The sequence below is a fragment of the Ostrinia nubilalis genome, chromosome 5 (genome assembly GCF_963855985.1).
Source record: "Ostrinia nubilalis chromosome 5, ilOstNubi1.1, whole genome shotgun sequence".
NCBI classification, from domain to species: Eukaryota; Metazoa; Arthropoda; class Insecta; order Lepidoptera; family Crambidae; genus Ostrinia; species Ostrinia nubilalis.
In genome coordinates, this window is record NC_087092.1 from 268,383 (window position 1) to 289,363 (window position 20,981).

General features: G+C 38.8%; 1 protein-coding gene and 2 long non-coding RNA genes across 3 annotated transcripts; all 3 read right to left on the reverse strand.

Annotated features, from left to right (window-relative positions):
• Nucleotides 1-1,323: 1,323 nt before the first annotated feature.
• On the reverse strand, nucleotides 1,324-6,036 carry LOC135071587 (mucin-2). Its single transcript, XM_063965350.1, has 7 exons — nucleotides 5,958-6,036; nucleotides 5,517-5,720; nucleotides 4,574-5,381; nucleotides 4,068-4,498; nucleotides 3,147-3,266; nucleotides 2,849-3,043; nucleotides 1,324-2,746 (listed from the first exon to the last, which is right to left on the reverse strand). The coding sequence occupies exons 3-7, from the start codon at nucleotides 5,263-5,265 to the stop codon at nucleotides 1,743-1,745; spliced, it is 2,442 nt and encodes an 813-aa protein (XP_063821420.1). The 5' UTR covers nucleotides 5,266-5,381; nucleotides 5,517-5,720; nucleotides 5,958-6,036; the 3' UTR covers nucleotides 1,324-1,742.
• Nucleotides 6,037-6,102: 66 nt separating this feature from the next.
• Nucleotides 6,103-7,682, reverse strand: LOC135072187 (uncharacterized). Its single transcript, XR_010257358.1, has 3 exons — nucleotides 7,607-7,682; nucleotides 7,176-7,265; nucleotides 6,103-6,182 (listed from the first exon to the last, which is right to left on the reverse strand). It is a non-coding gene; the product is annotated as an uncharacterized LOC135072187 (long non-coding RNA).
• Nucleotides 7,683-7,751: 69 nt separating this feature from the next.
• Nucleotides 7,752-20,510, reverse strand: LOC135072188 (uncharacterized). Its single transcript, XR_010257359.1, has 3 exons — nucleotides 20,455-20,510; nucleotides 8,644-8,703; nucleotides 7,752-7,822 (listed from the first exon to the last, which is right to left on the reverse strand). It is a non-coding gene; the product is annotated as an uncharacterized LOC135072188 (long non-coding RNA).
• Between the last annotated feature and the right edge of the window lie 471 nt (nucleotides 20,511-20,981).

Below are 20,981 nucleotides of genomic sequence, written 5' to 3' on the forward strand. Positions count from 1 at the left end.
ATTGTACAGTCACGGAATGAAAAGGTTCGTCAGTTTTCAAATTGATTCCTTCAACGAATCGCGAGCACATATTACCTTTTGAAACTATGTTGCAGAATAATCTCGAGTTAGAGAAAATAATCTTTAACTGTTCGTCAGTAAAGTTCAAAATTATTCAGATCAAAGTTGTTTGACGATTTATCTTGTCAAGAAGATTATTATGATTGATAAACTAAAACCTTCTTGTTGATTCAACCTGCCATTATTATTTCTTTTAAATAAAAAAAAACTATTGTCAATTGGTCAATGTCAACATTGCATTGCACTAATGGGATAGAAAAATAAACAAGCAAAACCTTATTCGTTAGCAAACGTCATATTTATTTAAATGTTAGCAGCACTGTTTCTTGCACTGTTATGTTGGCAGGTTTGACTCTCACAGCACCTAGTGCAAGCGAAAACCGACACTAAGGTGACGAACCTTTTCATTCCGCGACTGTACATTAAATACTTATTAAGATTTTTTTATATTTCAAACAATGTGCATCAAAAAAGATATTAAGTATACAATTTATCATTCTCTACTGACCAAAGGTGCCTAAAGTTTTTTAAATGTTTCTATAGATGTTGATGACCTCATAGATAAAATGTACAAATCTGCATGCAAATTTTGCTCTAATACAGTACTTAATAAACCATAAAGAAACAATATTGAATCAGGTATCGTAGCTGCAAATTAGTGATCACATCCATGTTATTCTGTTCTTTAGTTTAGCTAAGCCCGCAGGTTACAGGAGGCTGAAAATTATTTTACATATCGACTGTGGAGGAAAATACCTCCCACCTAATATTTGGTGTTTTAAAAACTTTAATGTTAAATTCCTTCGTTACTACGTTAGTTTGGAGGTATTTATACTTCACCACCCATGTGACATAAGCATAATTATTACTCTAACATAGTAAATATTTTTACACAAATTGACCTAGAAACTAACGAAGTTGCTTTTGTGAATATGCTTTTTTCGTAATTATGGAATTGTTACCTGTTGTCTTCGTATGTCGCTTGATATTTCAGCATAAAACAGTTTTTGAATACTTATTTTCATTTGTTTTATTGATTTACTCCCATTGTGTAAAAGACCCAACTGGGCGTTACCCAGCTGCCTTCGTTATGGTGCGTCCAGACTGGGCGCCCGGGCTGGTCATCCTGCTCACCCTGTTCTTGAGTGAGCAGGATGTAGAGTTTGCCGCCCAAGCCCGTGCGCCTAGTCTGGACGCACCATTATAATTATTTACTTACATGAAGGAAGGTAGATCATGAATTGGTGAAATAAAAGAAACAAGCCTTTTCCATAATAATTTATATCTTTCTTACATACTATTCTTGCGATCATATTAAAATTAGGATCTTATCAAATACTTAAATTACTTAAAGTTAGAGATTTTGAGGCAAATGGGTAATCTTTCAGTTGAGTTTAAAGTATTTCATATATGAATCAAATTGTAATATTTCCGATTACAACATTTTTTGTATTTTTACAGTTAATGACAATGATGGAAAGTTTGTATGGTATGAGATCAATGCCGCCGGCTATTACAGTGTACTAAATAAATAATTTTAGTTCCTCACATTCATCAAACATTCACACTACCACATACTGTACAATAAATGCAACCAAACCTCTCGGTACCTTTTAATACTTTAAAGTACTAACACACGTACCATCAGATTGGACGGTACCGAGATTATAATTATCCTTATATCAACAGCTTAGAGAGTTACACTGCACCCCTAGTTCCGTACACCAACACTCCTGGCATGGAGTCGAGAGTTCCGTGATAATCCTTCCCACTCGATACATCCTCCCATAGATGTTACAACCGGCCAGCTTCAGTATCCCAGGCAACGGTAGTGCGCTGGAACTGGGCGGCCGAGGACCTTTGTGCATGACTGGCGTATGGCTCGAGGATTCTTCTACCTTTTTCGTCGGTTCCGTGTATCTCGTTGTACTACTCGTATAAGGCTTTTGCGTCGTCGTTTGTCTTGTCGTCACTGGCCTAAACGAAGATATCGCCTTGAAAGGCGTAGTCAATGGTCGAGGCGTTGTCTTCTTGATAGCAGTCGCCTCGCCTAGCACGAGGTGATCAATTCTGTTGACCGTATTTTGGTTGTATGTGTTCTTGGGCGGTATGTACTGGTGGTGTGGCATAGGTATAAAAGGCACGAGTGGAGGTTTAGGCGGAAGCCTTCTCGTTGTTGTAGATGGGATTGTGGTGGTCCTATAAGTAACTGGAACTTTAGCAGTGGTAGTGAATTTTTTCGTGTAAGGTGCGTTGGTTGTTGTTTCGTAATTATCACTCAAAAGAAGTTTTAGAACACTTCCAAAAGAGAAACCCTCATCGTCTTCTTCCTCATCATCATAGTCATGATTCTGTATTCCACTTTCATTTTTTACATTGTTTACTGGTGCTGTATTAGTTGTAGATGCTAATGGTGGAGAAGTGTACATTTTATCTGTACTTGTAATGTTTGTACTAACGGTGGTAGTTTCAATGTTAGCATCTGCATACGTAGCAGCAGTTCTGTTATATTTATCTTCTTGAATATCTTTGGTGCCATTATTTAATACTGTATCGTTAGAAGCTACGGGATTTTGAATGGACGGCTTAACATCTTCAGTGATTGCAGTTTGATTGTTAATAAAAACTTTAGTTTCGTTCTTTTTTATGTCGATCAAAAGATTAGGTCTGGTATTTGTCTTCTTATCTGTAAAGAAATGAAAAGTGTAAGGGGTAACCTTAGCAAGTATTTACTATCAACACCATGGCGGTAAGTTTTAATTCCATAACTAGTAAATATTTATTTTACCTTGTTCACAAAGCAGTTCTCCGCAGCACAAGTCGACCGAGCTGGTGGTGGCCGGGCGCCTGGTGCAGCCGGGCGGCGTGTGGCAGGCCCGCGGCGCGCAGTGCAGCTCGCCCCACGCGCACGTGCACACGGAACACGCCAGCGAGATGGAGTCGCCCTCTAGCACGTGCCGCCCGTCACCAGATATGCATTCACCTGGAGTTAAAACAAATAGATTTCATTAGAGATGCCATGCCATTTTGAACAATAATCAATCGCTAACATCATAATTTCAAAACTAAACTGACAAAGAATCTACCTTTGGTAATGTCCAACTGCATAGAAGTTGTCAAATGCGGAACCGACGGTGCAGATGGGGTGCTTGGATACACTGCGTAGTATTCGTCAATGATACCCGGACCCTTGGGGATGAATCCACCTGCAAAGGGAATAAGCATAATTTTATTAGGTATTTCTGGAATGTTATTCTATAAAATACTAGCTGACCCGGCGAACTTTGTTCCGCCTTAATGGCAATAAATAAGCAGACTTTTTTTTTATTTCGAACGGGATAAAAAGTATCCTATGTCCTTCTCCTGGCTCTAAACTACCTCCCTGACAATTTTCAGCTAAATCGGTTCAGCCATTCTTGAGTTATAAGTGGAGTAACTAACACGACTTTCTTTTATATACACTCGACGTCAAATAAATCGCACCTCTCGCGACAAGCGTTTTCAAACGTATGCATCCCCACTTCCCACCAATATTGGTACCATTCAAAAGCATAGTTCTAACCTTCATTTCATTAAAGGAAAGGTTTTTATCTCAAAAATGTGTCTTTAGAAGGATCCAGAGTCACTTCTTCAAAAAATAGGTAGTTACGCTAGAGCCAACTTTTATGGCTATAAAACTGTTATGTTGGGTTTCATTGCTATCCATCTGTTAAAGAGGACACGTGAAATCATTATTTGGTTTTATAACCATAAAAAATGGTCTAATTGATCCCATAGGTGGGCCCAAAGTAAGGTATTTTTTCAAATCACATTTATGGTATATGTTAATCATTTATTAAGAAATTAAATGTGTTTTTCTTTAAGAATATTTATTGGGCTTTCAAATAACACCAATATTGTTGGGGCACCATGATTGTGTGAGAAGAAAATCGTTAAAGTTCGCGTCGCGGAAGGTGCGGTTTATTTGATGTTGAGTATATATAGATTCTTGATTAAAGATTGCATACCTTCAGTTTCAACAGGAGGCGAAAACAAATTCACTGATGGCGTTTTAATACCAAAAGTGGAACTAGTGGTTGGGATTTTAGTTACAGCTTTGTTAATATCTGGAACATTTGCTCCGATCGAAGTAGATATAGTATAATCATGTTCTGGCATGCTTAAATCATTACCAATGCCAGGATATGGTAAATTCGGTAAGTCGACATCTTCAGTTAAGGTGGGATACTGTGGCGATTCTACTTTATCAGATACAAAAACTGGGTATTGTGTTGGTGGATACACATCTTCCCTTCTTGTTGCGTAAGGAATTTCTTTGGTGTCAACGGCAGGGTAATAAACAGGGAATTTGTCTTCTCGTTCTAGCATTGGGTAAGTCAGTGTTTCTTTGGATGTATCGTCATCAACTACGGCATCAGCTGCTACAAATGGAATTATTCTGAAACATAAAGAAGACGTCATTTAAAATTGAAGCTAAAATTCACTAGAAAAAGGAAATAAGATCTACACATACTTCAAATTAGGTAACGATGGAGGTAAAGTTGGTTCTGTGTAATCATAGTCATAATCTTCTTTTGTCTTTTTAGAACTGTTTAGGGCATCTCCTAAATCTACCGGCGGTACAACTTTAGTTGTAGTAGTTAAAGAAGGTCTAGACGTAGAGAGGCTGTTGTTCGTTCGTAATGAGCTAGTTACATTTATAGTAAACATTTCATTCTCATCAAATCCGCCATTCACATTTCTATCAGTAATTATGTCGTTAGGATACTCTGTCATGGCTTCAATATCCATTTTGTTAATTGGAGTTCTCATATGCCCTTCTGCTTTTATTTTTTCTGTGTCGTTCATAGTGCCATTTAAGGGCACTGTTGTAGAAGATAATTCTGCGGTACAATTTATGGTACCGTTGATTACAATTTTTACAGTCCCATCGGGTTGATCTGTAGTTGATATTTTTTCTACATCTTCGGTGGTGGACGTTATTTCAGTTGTAGAAGTAACCACTGCAGTCGTTGTTGTAACAGGTAACTGCTTGGTTGTCAACACTGTTGTTGAAGTTGCATTGTTTACCGGATTTTTAGTAGAACTACGAGTAGTAGGTGGTGGATCATTCGTTTTCCTTTTAACTTTAGTTGTAGTTAGTGGTTCTTTTTTTGTGGCTGGCACAGACGGTGTATTTTTTGCTGTACTAGAACTTGTCGACATAATTTTGGTTGTAGACTCCGGCTCTACTATCTTGTCTGTATGGAAGGAGCGGTCATCATACTTTGTTGATATCAAAGAATTTTCTGATATCGGAAGGAAATTGGGTGTCGCCAATCCTGAAAACGAAATATTATTTACATAATTTTATGTTATTTCGCAGTACGTAATGTCAGAAATATTTTTTATGCTTCTAACAGAAAATTTGGTTTCTAATGGCACATTAAATCGAATAACCATCTCAAACAACTTACCAAACTTATGATCACAGTGATACTGATGCGGACAGCACTGGCCGGGCCGGAGCAGCGGCGTGCAGCCCAGCAGCGGCGGCGCGCAGGCCAGCGGCTGGCAGCGCACAGAGGCTCGCAGGCAGAAGCACTGCGTGCAGTTGGTTTCACTTTCGGCAGCCACAACCCGCTCTCCTTCGGAAATCCTCTCGCCGTTCACCAGGCAATCTGAAAATTTTCGTTTATGATATTAGTAATCAATCTGTTGCGGCGCTTCTTCTCAGCATTTGCCAAATGTTAGTCTAAAAGCGCTGGTAGGGTGATTATGAGACATGTAGAGGCTCCCTTAGGGCAAAATATACAAATTAAGAAATTTTTACTTTGACTTCGAGACCTACTAATGTGGCACTGTAGATCATTCATTGATACTCATACAGTTCTTACAGGCTACTTCATTAAACGTACCATGCACGTGTTTGTGGTCAGGCGGCCTGGTGCTGACGTGGTCGCAGTAGTACCGCTGCGGGCAGCAGGCGCCTGGAGCAGGCCGCGCGCGGCAGCCGGGCGGCGGCGGCAGGCAGCGCGGGCGCACGCAGCGCCGCGCGCCGCCCAGGCAGAAGCACTGCTCGCACGCCACGCCCGAGCCCATGGCCGAGCCCGCCGCGTACACCGTGCCGCCCTCCACGCACGCTGGAAACACTCCAAGTTCATCAGTTGCCATCAATGAGGGCTATCGTTTTTATACTTAACAGTTGGCACCCCTGGAGATTGACAGGACCTTACTCTACAGTGGCGCCATCTTGATGAGTGCAATTGCGATAGTCCTCCTACCACTTTAGCGCTCACCAGTTGGTGCTTTTTTCTTCGCTACTAGCAAGTGACAGGACCTTACTCTACAGTGGCGCTAACTGGTGAGCGCTAAAACGATAGCCCTCATTGGAATGTTAAATCACAGAATAAGTAATAGTACAGGTACAGAAGGATTACTCCGCAAGACGATTTAAATAAATGCGAGTCTTGCTACGACGCGATACAGTGGAATTCAGCTCGCACAGCACTACATACCTAGAATTTTATTCACCTACAAGTTTTGTCTCTTTCTATCGCGTGCCTCTGAACTCTTCTTACGCTGTTAGGGTTGCTGTCTAGTGAAAAAACTAATTAATCTACTTATTTGTAATGAGGTACGTATGTAGGTAAGTATGCATTCATTATGGAAAACCTTGGGAGAGGCCTTTGTCCAGCAGTGGACGTTATTTGGCTGAAACGAACGAACGCATTCTGAGCAGTAGTCATAGTAGGTTAGGTTCGTATACTATCCTAAGAATTATTGATTACCTACATGGCCAACATACCTTTCAGCATCTTTGGGAAGCGAAAAAAAAAGATAAATCTGGTAGATTACTTTTCGAATTTAAACACCCGAACGCCGCACAATATTTCTGTCTCTTTATGTCCATTTTTAAATTATACTTCGATCATAGAATTATAATCATACTACAACGCACGCCAGTGTCCTGACGGGCGCGCGCGTGACACTCGACTGATATAATACCCGCCGGCGGGGCGCTTCGCTGTAGGTAATTATCGGATGTAGCGCGCGGAGTGAGCCAGGCCTAGTTAAATGAAGCGATTCTAATTTAACCTAGCTATTTGATATAAAATGTACTACATTATCCTTACCATGTGCTATAGACGCAGGAGTGGCGATGTCAGAGATATCGTCGCTCTCAAACCGAGCCGATGCACCGTGCTCCATAAGTTTGACACCATCTGAAAATTGAGATGAAAATTATTTGTAATGATTTTATTTGTAAAATGAGCATGTGATTATGTAATCTAGCAAATAAATTATTGAATTTGAATTTAAAAGGAGCTATAGCTTATCATCATTAACTTCTATAGCTTCTGTTTCTTACGATGGTATAATCGAAAGCATAATAATTTCAGGTACAAAAACTATTCTTGTTATTAGTAGTTAATAGACTATGCTGCAGCTCTGCTATGACATTTCAGACTGAACCAATTTAGGTAGCTTAGTTATATGGCATAGGTATGAAGTTCATTACCGGAGGCAAGTAGTTAGATGTCTACTCGATTATAGCACTACCTACCAGGACAATGCAACTCTGGGCAGCAGGAGCCCTTCTTGTGCAGCACATGGCACCGCCTGGGCGGCGGGTCGGGCAGCGCGGCGCAGGCGCGGCGGCGGCAGGCCAGCGCCCCGCGCGCGCACGCGCAGCGAAGGCACGCCTCGCGCGTCGCCACCGCCGCGCCCTCCGTGAACCAGCGGCCCTCGTACATGCAGCCGCGGGGCAGCTCTGGGACTCCTGGAATAGAACATTTACAACAAATTAGACCCTTTTACAGAGTACCGAGTACCGGCTAGTTCAGTGATTCGTCCCACAACACGTTCGTCCCACTGCACTGGGACGAAACACTGAATTCAAAAAAGTAGGTATATTTTTCGTTCTGGATTCGTCCCATTAGAGCTAACCTTACCTACTAATATTACCTACCTAAGTAAAGTTACTGTAAAAAATTGATCACATCCAGGAGACCTTTAGGCTGGGTTGCACCATCTTACTTTAACTTAAACAAACGTCAAAATCTGTCAATCTAATAAATGTATCTTTCTTTCTTTCTTTCTTTCTTTCAATCTCCATACAAAAAGCACCGGTTATCGTTAAAGTTACCCTTAATTAGATGGTGCAACTCAGCTCAAACTTTTGGCAATTGCACCAATTGCCAAATTCAATTATTCAATTATGTATAGGAGAGGGCTATGCTCGGTGTTTCTTTACGAGATCGAATCAGAAATGAGGAGATCCGTAAACGAACTAAAGTCGCTGACATAGCCCGACGGATCAGCAAGCTGAAGTGGCAGTGGGCAGGGCACATAGTACGCAGAACTGACGGCCGATGGGGCAGCAAGGTTCTGGAATGGAGGCCACGTACCGGAAAACGCAGCGTGGGACGTCCACCCACAAGGTGGACCGACGACCTGATAAAGGTAGCAGGAAGGCGCTGGATGCAGGCCGCTACCAACCGTGCGATGTGGAAGTCATTGGGGGAGGCCTATGTTCAGCAGTGGACGTCCTGTGGCTGAAATGATGATGATGATAGGATTAGTTTTCAGTATTAAACATACCCAGAACTCTAACGCTCTTGTTTTTACTTGCATATTTGAATGGCACCTCTCCTGAAAATTCTGAAAACGAAAAAATAATTACATCAAAATGAGTTAATACAATTAGGTAGGTATTTATCTAGCTAATATAATACTCTGGATAAACGCGCCATTGATTGTTTCTAAATTAAACTTATTTGAATTTTTATGCGTTACCGTTCTCACAACTACCTAGATCCAAAACTGAGTCGTGTTAAACCGAACAATTTAATGCTCTTCGTCTCACAAAAAGTCAACACAACAACTAACAAAAAGCTAATAAAGTGTAGATAAAATCGATGTATCTCGATTAAGCAGCGGCGCGAGCCCCATAAAGCAGATTGATGTGATCATCCGAGCATTTCCAGATCCATAATCACCATGACATGGTCATGATCCGATCGAGATTAGATCGATGGAGCTTGTAGGTAACTTACGTAATTTCAATTTTATTAAAATATGATCGTTGTACAGAACAGGAAATGTTTTTAATGAGCGCACTTAATCGGGTGCAACGCAACCTTTTTATGCTAAAAGCTGTACTTGTAGAGGGATTCCTAATAGGTTTTTAGTAATTATAAAATCGATAAAATTTCATCTTCCATGTTGGCAAAATAAAGGCGGTTTACCGCCTAAGTAAGGTAAGCTAAGCCGAATCCATGCTATAAGTTCACCTAAATACATTAATTTACACCATTATTTTGATTTGCCTTAAACTTGTGCCAGTACGTATAAAAATAAACGAAAGCATTCGATTCGGACTCCTTTATCGTGCCTCTATCGTCATTTAAGTTCCATTTTCAAATATTTTTAGTCTGTGTATGTCGGAAGAAAAAAATTCTACATTCGAAATTCAAATAAAATAAAATTACGTTCATCGGATACTAGGCTGTATTTATGTTTGACGCACAGACAGATGTGTGGTCTGTGGTTTGACGGCTATGCCCTATTCCAAGCATATCCAAGCGAAATAAAAAAAAGATACGGAGAAATTTTGAGGTTATAAATTACATTATTGCCTGAAATCTCTTACAACATTATTGCTCTACGATTACATAATTAGTTTGAGCAGGTGATGTGAAAAAATATTTTGGCACAACCAATGAGAAGACCTGCGTGGATTTATTAGACGCAAACAACTTTGATAATATCATGACTTGTAAAATATTGTATCTTCTTGTAATAACTGGAATATAAAATATTTGTTATCTTAGACACAAACGCCTCGCGCGTGGGAACACCGCGCATGAATGAGCCACCCACGGGCTAACAGTATCTTTTGCATACGGCCGTGCGCAGGAGGCTACAGAATCAGCATTAACTGCGAAAAAATATTTAGGATCGCAGTTTGGTTTGGAAATAGCCGTTAATGAATTTATTATTAAGAGTGGATTTCATCTTAAATCAATTACGTCAATTTAAAAAAATACGACTAATTTAACTATTTTAAAAATAAATTACCACCGCAATAAACACGGCTCACTTTAGGCTGAATAGTTTACTATATCATAGTCATGAAAATCAAAGAGAAAAAATTAAATAAATTTGAGGGTATCTGTGTCTCACAAATGGCCGACCAGTTGTTTCGCGATTCTGAACGTGTGCGTGCACGTTTGTGTTTTTGTGTGTTTGGAGGTGATATCTTCATGGTACGTGATCCTTTTGTAATTATTTTTATAATAGGTGCATTTGTTATTTGTGTATAACTAGTGTGTTAATTTTTTGTTTCCACCCGTAATAGGAACTCGACTTGATGACCGTTGAAGATTTTTTTTAATTTGCTGGCCATATTTGTTAACAATGTAGGTATGAACGGGAACTATAGCCACTTTCTGTGACTGTTATGTTTGAATTCTCACGACTGCAAGCCCTAGCAGGAACAATAAAATTATTATATTCCAATAAAACGAAAGTCAGTTCCATCGCGAATTGCGATCATTCCCCGCCTGGGCCGACTTACCCTATGGACCGCTATGTCTTTAACAATTCCTTCCAGTTAGATGTAGCATATATCTATAGCTTTCTGACCGTTTGTCGTAGCATCTTAAAACTTTTGGCAGGTAGATAGTTTTTATATTACATTTGGTTCTTTTTAATGGGAAGAAATTAAAACCGCACTAATGTTACCTACCTCACAAAATGTACCTACATATTTTTAAGATTACCTACTCAGTATAAAGGTACTATGATCTACTATATAAAAATAAGTCAGGTTTTCCTCCCTGACGCTATAACTCCAGAATGCACGAACCGATTTCCACGGTTTTGCATTCGTTGGAAAGGTCTCGGGCTCCGTGAGGTTTATAGCAAAGAAAATTCGGGAAAAGGGGGTAAAACGGGATCCTCGCGTACGAAGTCGCGGGCGGCCGCTAGTCTTTTCTAAAATTGTTACTGCGATACCGGGCATACAAATCGTATGATATAACTTTGTAAAAGTATTAGCTTCAAATTCAAAGGTATTTCTTATAACTTATCGTGCTTAGAAGACGGAACTCATTCGAGCAATACTTTTATTGCGTCGTGGGTGGGCGCAGCTCCGAAGAGCAATTTTACTGGCGGCGTGGGCCCTCGCACAGCCTGGATCATATATGGCTGTTTCGCTATAAACGCGGAATGGCGCGGTGTCGCACTAAGGACTCAATGCGGGCTGGCCGCCCCTGAATGTCTTTTATAGAAGGTGCGGTTAAAACGTTAGAAAGAACGTTTCTGAGGAAATGGTAGGTGGTTATTTTACCTTTTTACCCGAGTGCCCTACAAGGAGGATTATGTTCCAACGGAAAACATAATAAAGTGTTAATATTACGATGTCCACAAGACACGAAAGTCATCTCATCAATGAACTGACTTCATTATTTCAAAGACTGAGGTTCAATTGTTCACACAATGGGAGCTTTTGCGTGAAAACGAGTAAATGTAATTAATACGAGCGTTGATAGATAAATTTAAATGTTTAATTATATGTAGGTAGGTAGGTATTTTTATTTTGTCTTAAAGTATTCTAAAATAATGATTAGAAACAAGCCATACAAAGGCCATTGGCTCATTGGACTAAATTAAGCCTCCTTGTCACGATGATTCAATCCTAAAAGCACTCTTGAACAAAACGTGGTCTAGAACTAATAAAATCAAGTTACGATTACGATTAGGTGCCATCAAAATGTCGGAAATGTAACATCGATTTGATTCGCACAACACCAGACGCAATCGGATCAGTAGACGAAGGTTAGCCATCAACGCTAATTGCCACTTGGCTAACAACTACACAAAAAGCAGCCGCAATTAAAAGCTCCTAATTAACGGATTTAATTTTATCCTAGACAAATGATCCACATCTACCCCGTTTAAAAAAATTATTGCTCGAAAACTTGATAAATACAAAATATTTATCTTATTACTTATTTCAATAAAATATGATTTAACATAAAAAATCATTTAATTTTTAGCGTTAAGAGTCGCATCTCAAACTAATTTGAAAATTATAAATAACTTGCAAGCGGAAGGTCGTGGGTTCAATTCCCGCCTTAGGCAGTTTAAAAAGTCTAATAACTTGAAAGGAAAGACCACCGCTGTGTAGTTTTCAGCACAGTTTTTTTAACGCTTGAGAGTTCAATATAATAAATGCGTCACAATATTTAGAAATTCTTTGTTATGTTTGTAAGTAGCATTAATTTGACACCCATAATTTTATTAATGTGTGAGAAAATAAGGCAAGCACGGCCGCGCCGTCCATAACTTATACGAGTAATCTTATAATGAAAAAATAGTGGAAAATTACAAAATGGTCGCCTTGCTATTTTTCGTCCTTACTACTCTACTCCGGGGCATAACCATGTCAAAGACCTTTCCATTTAAAGCGAAACGATTACCCACACATTTCCCATTTTACAAGAAAGATATTATGTTCATTTTTTGCTATCATTGTTCAGTCGCGTCCAGTGACCGGGCAGTGTTCCCAGGCCGCCTTCCGCCCCAGTTCCTCGCCGACCCTCCATGGGAACCACCATTGTCTGCAGATCCAGATTACAGCTTAACTGTATAAATTCGGCTGCTTTGACCGTTTGGAAACAAAGACTGCTAATAGTCTGCATAATTGCTGTTGTTTCACGTTACAAAAGTAAATGGACAAGGAAAAATATTTGTTTAAAGAATTTTATCTGGACGCATTCGTACGAATTGAAACCGATTCCCACGATCGATTGTTTGCAACCACGGAGCGACAAGGAAATTGATCGGACAATGATAGCGACTGTCAATAGATGCAAATTCTAGTCTAGACTTAATATAGTGACAGGTAAAATGCTTTAGTAATTGAGTGGGCGTGGGCTGCGTCATTCCCACGGGGATTGATACCTGACTATGTCCTGTCATTACTTACTAACATAGGCTAAGTGAAAATTGTTACTAACACGATTATGGACCCCGGTCTGACAATATTTTTTTTCAATTTCAATTTCAATTACTCTTTACTGGTAATCCAATCCCTCAATTTTAGGATTAAGTGAACTTAAAGCACGATTAAAGTTTATTATTTCTTAACTAGCTGACTCGCCAATTAAAGTTTTCTTAACTTATCTATAAAAATTTTCGAATCTACCTTTACTTCACTGTTGCATTGGGTTAATTCTGTCAAGGCAGTGAAATATTGGAAATAAGTAACTAACTAAGCTTTTCATCATTAGCTAACAACATCGAAAATCATTCACCATGAACAATTGGTGCATCCTCGGAATCAAACTTGTTATCCTGTGTGGCCTGTGGAGCGTGTCGAAGATACACGTAAGTTCACACTTCACAGCCACATTTTATATTGGTTTTACTGTCTTGATTTATAGTCGTTGTCTAGTTTATTCGATTTTATTTAACTACGGGTAACAACAAAAGTATTTTCATGCGAAATATGTACTGCCATAACGGCTCGCATTGTGAACAAGTTATTAGATCTTAAATGTAGAGCTAATGAGTCCGGGCTGGTCTAATTCTACTTCAAAATCACATATGCCAATACGTAAGCTGAGATGAGCCCTACGCTCAACAAACGGCACTGCCACTATTGGCATTGGAATCACCCATTCCGGTCCCACGACAAACAGCGACACGGTATAGCACGCTTGCGCACGCGCACGATTTTACGCTACCTTATTTTTAACACCATAGAGTCTTATTTTAGTTCGAATTAGGAGTTAAGGATGCAATAGAACTTATGTTGGTAGCGGGCCCTCTCATTTACATAGATTAGCAGTTGGACAGCAAGATCGTTAAAAACTGTAAAAAATATGAATGGCGTAGACAAATATGTTTACGTGAATCATATTATTCTTAGTGAATTGATGAATGAATTCTGTTTATGGTGACTTTATACATAGAAAAATATCATGTTACACTTTAAAACACAGTGTTACTAAATACCCACGTTAACATATTTTTATGAACCGAATGCTAAAGCAATCGAGAGTTACGGCTCATAAGTTTACAAGAAAAACTATTAGTTTTTTTTAACATGACAGGCTATTCAGCTCCTGTCATTTAGTACGCGATTGCTCCATAAAATAACTCTAAATCACTGGCAGTCTTTCATGTCTCTGCTATTATTTTTTGGAAAGTTACATCATTCGAAAAATCGTTTTGAAAAACCGCATAGAAAGTTAATGTGGAACGACGTTCACATAAAAAAGGTCTGAATATTATGAAAAGGCATGTGGTATTACATATGAGAGTAAAAGTTAGCATGTCTTTTTGTCAATTAGCTGACACGGACAACTTCGTACCGGCTATGTTTATCACAAATAATGAAGGATTCTAATGGCGAAAGAATTTTTGGCCCAAAAATTTTGGAGCCTGTGTAACACAAACAATCAAATTTTTTTTTTTTGGATCACTGTAAGCTCACTTGCGAAATAATATCCTTCCTTAATTATTAATGATTTGCTACAGAAAAATTAGTGTGGTAGTACTGGTAGTTGGAACAATGTATAGTTTTATTTGTCTTGACACTTATTTAATCTCCTAGTATGGTAGTCTGATAAATATGAAGGTATCTGGACATATCTAGACTAGACTAGACATTACGTCTAACTTCTTCCATCTTCTGAAACTACACTCAACATCAAATAAATCGCACCTCCCGCAACAAGCACTTTCAAACGGATGCATCCCCACTTCCCACCAATATTGGCACCATTTAAAAGCCTAGTTCTAAACTTCATCTCATTAAAGGAAAGGTTTTTACCCCAAAAATGTGTCTTTAGAAGGATCCAGAGTCACTTCTTCAAAAAATAGGCTATTACGCTTGAGCCAACTTTTATGGCTGTAAAACTGTTAAGTTGGGATTAATCGGTATGCATCTGTTAAAGAGGACACGTGTGATCATTATTTGGTTTTATAACCATAAAATTTGGTCTAATTGATCCCAGAGGTGAGCCCAAAGTGAGGTCTCTTTTCGAGTCACATTCATGGTATATGATAATCATTTATTTAGAAATTAAATGTGTTTTTCTTTAAGGATATTTATTGGGCTTTCAAATAACACCAATATTGTTGGGGCACCATGATTGTGTCAGAAGAAAATCTTTAAAATTCGCGTCGCGGAAGGTGCGGTTTATTTGATGTTGAGTGTATTACACCAATCACTGTCAAATTGTGTCGTGTCCCAAATAGTTGTCACGTCAAAAGTTCCATCAGGCTTTGCCGCACACGCGCTAGCGGTACCGCATTGTGATGGTAATGACTGTCCTTAGAGTACGGTAGCCGTTAGCGTTACTGTCGTATTGACCGGAGGGAACCGCCTTCCCTGACTAATTATAATTTATTTGCTATTTTGCGTTGAACAGTAAAGCCCATGCATGTCTCACAGAGTCTCACTATAGCGCAAAAGCCTCATTCTACAACGGTATTATTCGGGCTACAATTAATGAAACACTCTTAAGCGATCAATGATGATATCATTCACAAAATGGGATAGCTTTTATCAAATGTAGAGTTTTATTCAATTTTAACTCGCATTACTTTAAATTAAAACCATAGGCATTAGAATTTAATGTAAACCCATTATAAAACAAGTTTAGATACACAAGATATCCTTCCTTAACCGAATCAAAGAAAAGCTTGCGTTTGCGCAGATTAAAAACCCAAATGAGATGCGCAGGAGTGGCCCTCCCAGTTTTTGCGGCGCGCTCCCGGCCGGGCTGCGGGCTCAAACATTTCTCATGACTTCATTCTGTTGCCGCCTGAATAATGACTTGTATGTCTGTACGTTTTTTGCAAATCAAAAAGTGTAATTCGAATAAATATGTCTGTCTTACAATCGCGAATAGAACAGTTTAGTTCGCACAATACCTGAAAATGAGTAGCCTGTAGGTATAGCAATACGTCAATCATTCACAATTTTGTGACTAATTGGTGACAAAACGGTAAATTTCCCAACTGTGTAACGTATTATTATTTAAATAAAAAAATATTTACTAAGTAGTAGCTACTCATTCACACAATTTAATGGCTCAATATCAGAAGTTGAATGCATTGTCTTTCCAGCGTTTAGCAAAAACATTTCAGATTATTAAAATTAATTGTCTTACATACATATTGTCTATTAAATGCATACTCGTAACATTGTTTTCCCACAACATATTCCGTAATATAAAAACAATTTAGAGCCGCAAATGACCCCAAAGGTTCGCGTTTGCCCGCAAGTATTTGTAACAAGTCTCGTTGATTTGGTATTCAAAACGCGTACCTACATAGACAATGCGTCTGTCTTGCTGTTTGAACTCATTTCCATTGAAGGTAAATGGGTGAATATCAACAAACTCGTTTTTTGCCTAATTCCGGTGGCGAATTTTAATTTCCACTTTCGAAAACTTTTTTGTGGCAGAAATAATAGTAAATAACTTGTATTATTCAATGATATGGTAGAGATCAAAATATTATTAATACTTCTCGAGATATGTCAATTTGAAATTATCAAGAGCCACCGAAATTGTATTTGAGCCACCGGAATTAAGAACCAATCCACCGAAATTTATTTATACAGCGGACTTCGGAATGTTACGGATGATTGTCTCAAATTACTTATTTCTTTGTAATCAATTAAGTATTATTATCCAGTAAAGATGTTTATAATTAAAAACAATATTCAGGCCTGTGTTGTGACCCTAAAAAAGCATCAAATCTTCCCACGTGAGTCGTAATAGCCGACTAAGGAATCAAAATACTGGAGGGTGGGCTGCAGCATCTTTCCGGGTATTATACTACCATACTGGAACTACCAACCAGCCTGCTAAGCATGGTGATAACGGCAAAATCCCTCCATAGAGAACAAATCCAAAACTTTCTGGCTCTAGCCGCCAACAGCCCCGTTATTCTAGAGTCATCACAAAGACATCATACATGACCCTCAAACCCAGAAACCAACTCTAGTCCCGGGAGGGCGACCAACTGCCCCAGGTTGGTGTTAGGTTTATCTTCCATAAGTAAAAATATTGGTCCAGGCTAGCCAAGTTTTCATGATGGTATCATACCTATCCTATACCCAGAATTACGCAACTAATTATTCGCTAAAGACCATGCGAACTGGAGATTAAGTATGAAGATATTTCTAGATCTATACCAGCTACTGAACTAACACATTACATATTTGTGACAGGGTAATTTAACGGAAAACTATGCAAACCTAGCGACAATGAGCTAGATGAAAGTAGTACAATTAAGAAACGGAGGACTAAATCCAGCCAGCCTCATAGAGAGAGAAGGCCTAGCAAAAGATGCCAGAACTGTAAAAGCGTACTGAGCTGCACCCTAATAGTACTGCAAAAATCAAAATGTAGTAATCATTTTTAGACGAACAGGTAATTTAATCACATTTGCATTCTCCGATCACCACACAACTTATGACCGCAGTCTATGAAGGAACACTATCTGCGGTTGCGATCCTCATCAGTGAGGGACCGAGGAAGAAGAAGAAGTCATCACCGAAATAGAAGAATGCCGAATAAAAGATGCTCAAAAGCTGTCGACTGATGAAGCCTAAGCCACGACCAGTGCCAATCCAGCTCCAAAGCCCCACGAATTTTCATCTCGAGTGGCAGAATAGATTGCAACCTACGAGACTAGGGGAATAAGTCCTCACGCTGATACAAAGTGTATTATAGAGACGATTTTTTTGTAATAAATCGAAAGTATGTATTTGCGAGGACCAAATTGAATATACCAACATGAATAACGAGGATAGCAGAACCATTTTGGTAAATGCCTAAGCTGCTAGGAGAGATTAAGAAGTACTACTAGTAATTAGGCTGAAGATCAAGATTATTCCGACACTTTAGCGAAGATATCCTAGACTTTAGCTTGAGTGAGATTAGAATGCCCTATTAAAAACAACAAGGTATGTACCAGGAGATAATGAAATCACAACTGAGCTTATGAAATCAGATGGAATGCTAGTACTAAAGTTCTCTTAAATACCACCATGTTTATTGGTCGATAAACCAAAAAATAAGACATGGTGGTGGTGCTAGAGACTGGAATGGAATGGACGTTGGCGATGGTCCAGAGTCAGGTGAGGCAGCTTTTTCCTGAAACATCCAGTCTCCCAGACAACCTCATTTTCGAAAAGACGTTTGTAATACTACGTACATATTTAATGCTGCGTCAAATTATGCAGAAGACTGAGGACTATAATCAGTCATTATTATTGGCCTTTTTGTACCTTCTTCGATTCGGTCAAGACCTGGGCTGTGCTACAGTCTCTTTAATGGCGTCAAATTGACTGTCGATACATGCAACTTCTGAAGTATTTGTATGAAAACTTCATCATATCAGCCCTCCCCCAAGATCAGAACTCGAAACTTATCTGATTGCTGCGAGGGTTCAGAGTTGGAGACACCATAATCTCTTAAAGTCTTCACTACCTCCCACTTAGAGGTTTTCAAGCTTCTGAGCTAGACCGAGCTCAGTATCAAGATACGGCGAGTACATCACACAACTTCGATTCACTGACGATATTGTAGTTATGACTGAGACCTTAGTAGACCTAGGTACAATGCTCCAGAGCCAATAAGACCAATTCCGGCAATAGATTCGCCACCGGAGCCACCGAAATTGCGCCACCGGAATTGAAAAACTGTTACAAAATTCAAATTATAAAGAAAACTATAATTCTGATCAATAATTTCTGTATGCAGATACAACAAAACACCAAACTTTAATCATGTTAAAGAGTCGTTTAGCATCTAAGTAAGTAGCTTTCACTCATACACTTGCCAGCGAAATTGAAAAATTTTGTATTCCTGTGCCGCTGATACTAATATTTACGGGTCTGCTGGAAAAACAATACCACAAGTCGCAAGTCTTTATAGCCCGATCAGGAGGACACAGTTGAGTGATGCAGGGAAGAAGAACTCTACGTCTCTCAAAGCTTCTTTGGAGAAGTAAGAGAGTGTCGAAATTGAGCCACTGTAATTGCTTTTTTTCGTGGGACAGTTTTGAAAGGCTATTTAAAACACTTAAAATATGAAATATCACATTTCTTTCATATCATTTGGAAGTCTTATTTAATGTATTTTATGGCTATACTATTTTTAAATTACTAGAATCCCCGAGAAAGAAGGAATAACACAATTTATGAGTAGAAATAGAGTTAGGACGCGCCACCGCTATTAGATTTTGGGTCTTTGAAAATTTTTTTAGTACATAAAATAACTACCTATTGTCCTGAAGACTTTGCTATCGTGTAAAACGCTGTATAAACTATATACAGAAAAAAAATCATCGCTCTAGTTACATTTCTCCCATCGATTCTCAGCTCCGCCGCGTAAAAAACGTGTTTGGGATATTCACCCAAATACATATTTTTTAAGAAACGAGTACGATTCACAAAAGTAAAATTGAATTAGTAACTTTTCTGCTGTGCTGCCATGGATTTTATCGAGTAAAATAACAAAGTTAGCATAAAATCTTAAGAACAAACTTCGCAGCTGAATGTTAGTTTAGCGCTTTTACAAGCATCGTTTGATATTTGATTAGTAATCGGTAAAATTTGGAATCGTGTTGGGTTTGGGCGCGAGTGGGCTCTCCAGCGCGCGTTGAACTCTTATGTCCGCGGTCGATCTGAGGAATCGAAATGCTAATGAAATGTCTCATCGCCTCTGAACCTACACGGCCGGGTCATTAGAGTCAGATCACAGCGGTCAGGTAGCGAAGTTAACAGGCAATATCTAAAAAAATATTAACTTAAAACTCGCAAAATTATAATTTTTTTTGCACTGAAATGTTTTCTGCTTGGAAATTTTCAGACTTAGTACTAATGCTTTAATAGTCAATAATAAATTAGTAATAGTAAATTCACTGCATTACTTATTTTAAATGATCATGAAGAAAAACATCGTAAAAGTTTATGTTAGTAAAACCTGATTTGCGACTGCGCGTTTGTCTCTGGGGTGGCCTTTTACATCACTTTAAAAAAGCTTCATTTACTTTATAGTCACATATAATTTTTATCTTAAACTGTACATTTAACGATGAATATTTCTATCTAGTTACATTCATAAAATGTTTGACCCGTTGTTATTTTTACAACAAAACAAAGTTTATCAAAATTTACTTAAGTTTAAAGACATTTTGTCGAACCTTAACAAAAGTTCGAAATCGAAACTTATCATCTTCCATACTCACGTCCGAAGGGCAACGCATAAAAATTTGATTTACGAGGCACGATCCAAAAATCGACCGCCAAAAAGTGGCGAGCAATATAACTGAGAGCGCAGGCGTTTATCCTTCGCATATATCACTGGGTTCGCTGACCTGCGGGGTGCGCGCGCGCGCACGCCAGGCCGGCGAGCAGCACGAGAGGCAACATGGCGGCCGCTGCGCACAGCCGTCGTCGCTGGACTGACGAGCGCCGGGAAAACGCTGCTCAAATCGCATATGAACTTTTTGTTTTGTGTATCTTTCTTAACCTGGATTCAGCGGTCATCCTGCGCAACTGTTTGTGAACTTGAGGAATTTTTATGACGTTTAAATGGAGCTACTATTGGGTTAATGCTAGTAATTTTAATGTAGAGCTTTTATGGAAAATTCCAAATCTTAAGGAAAATTACAAGTTTTAATTGTAAACATTTTACCTAGATTCTTATAAAAATATACAAAATAGTTATTTTAATTTTCTAATGTTCAATTTTAAGGTACTCGTCATTTAGCATTACACATTTTTAAGTGTAGTGGCCAATATTTTTAACAAAAACACTAAAATTACAAAAATGTAAATTCATTCATAGACATGTGCAACTTCCTGTGTATGAGCTTTTTGAAACATATTCCATTTCGAGCTA

Excerpts from the sequence above, each read along its gene's own strand:
- LOC135071587 (XM_063965350.1), bottom strand. The coding sequence starts at position 5,265 with ATGTCGACAAGTTCTAGTACAGCAAAAAATACACCGTCTGTGCCAGCC. Across the intron at positions 4,499-4,573 it reads CCATCGTTACCTAATTTGAA|AATAATTCCATTTGTAGCAG; the intron begins GTATGTGTAGAT and ends TTTATGTTTCAG. Across the intron at positions 2,747-2,848 it reads AGAACTGCTTTGTGAACAAG|ATAAGAAGACAAATACCAGA; the intron begins GTAAAATAAATA and ends ATTTCTTTACAG.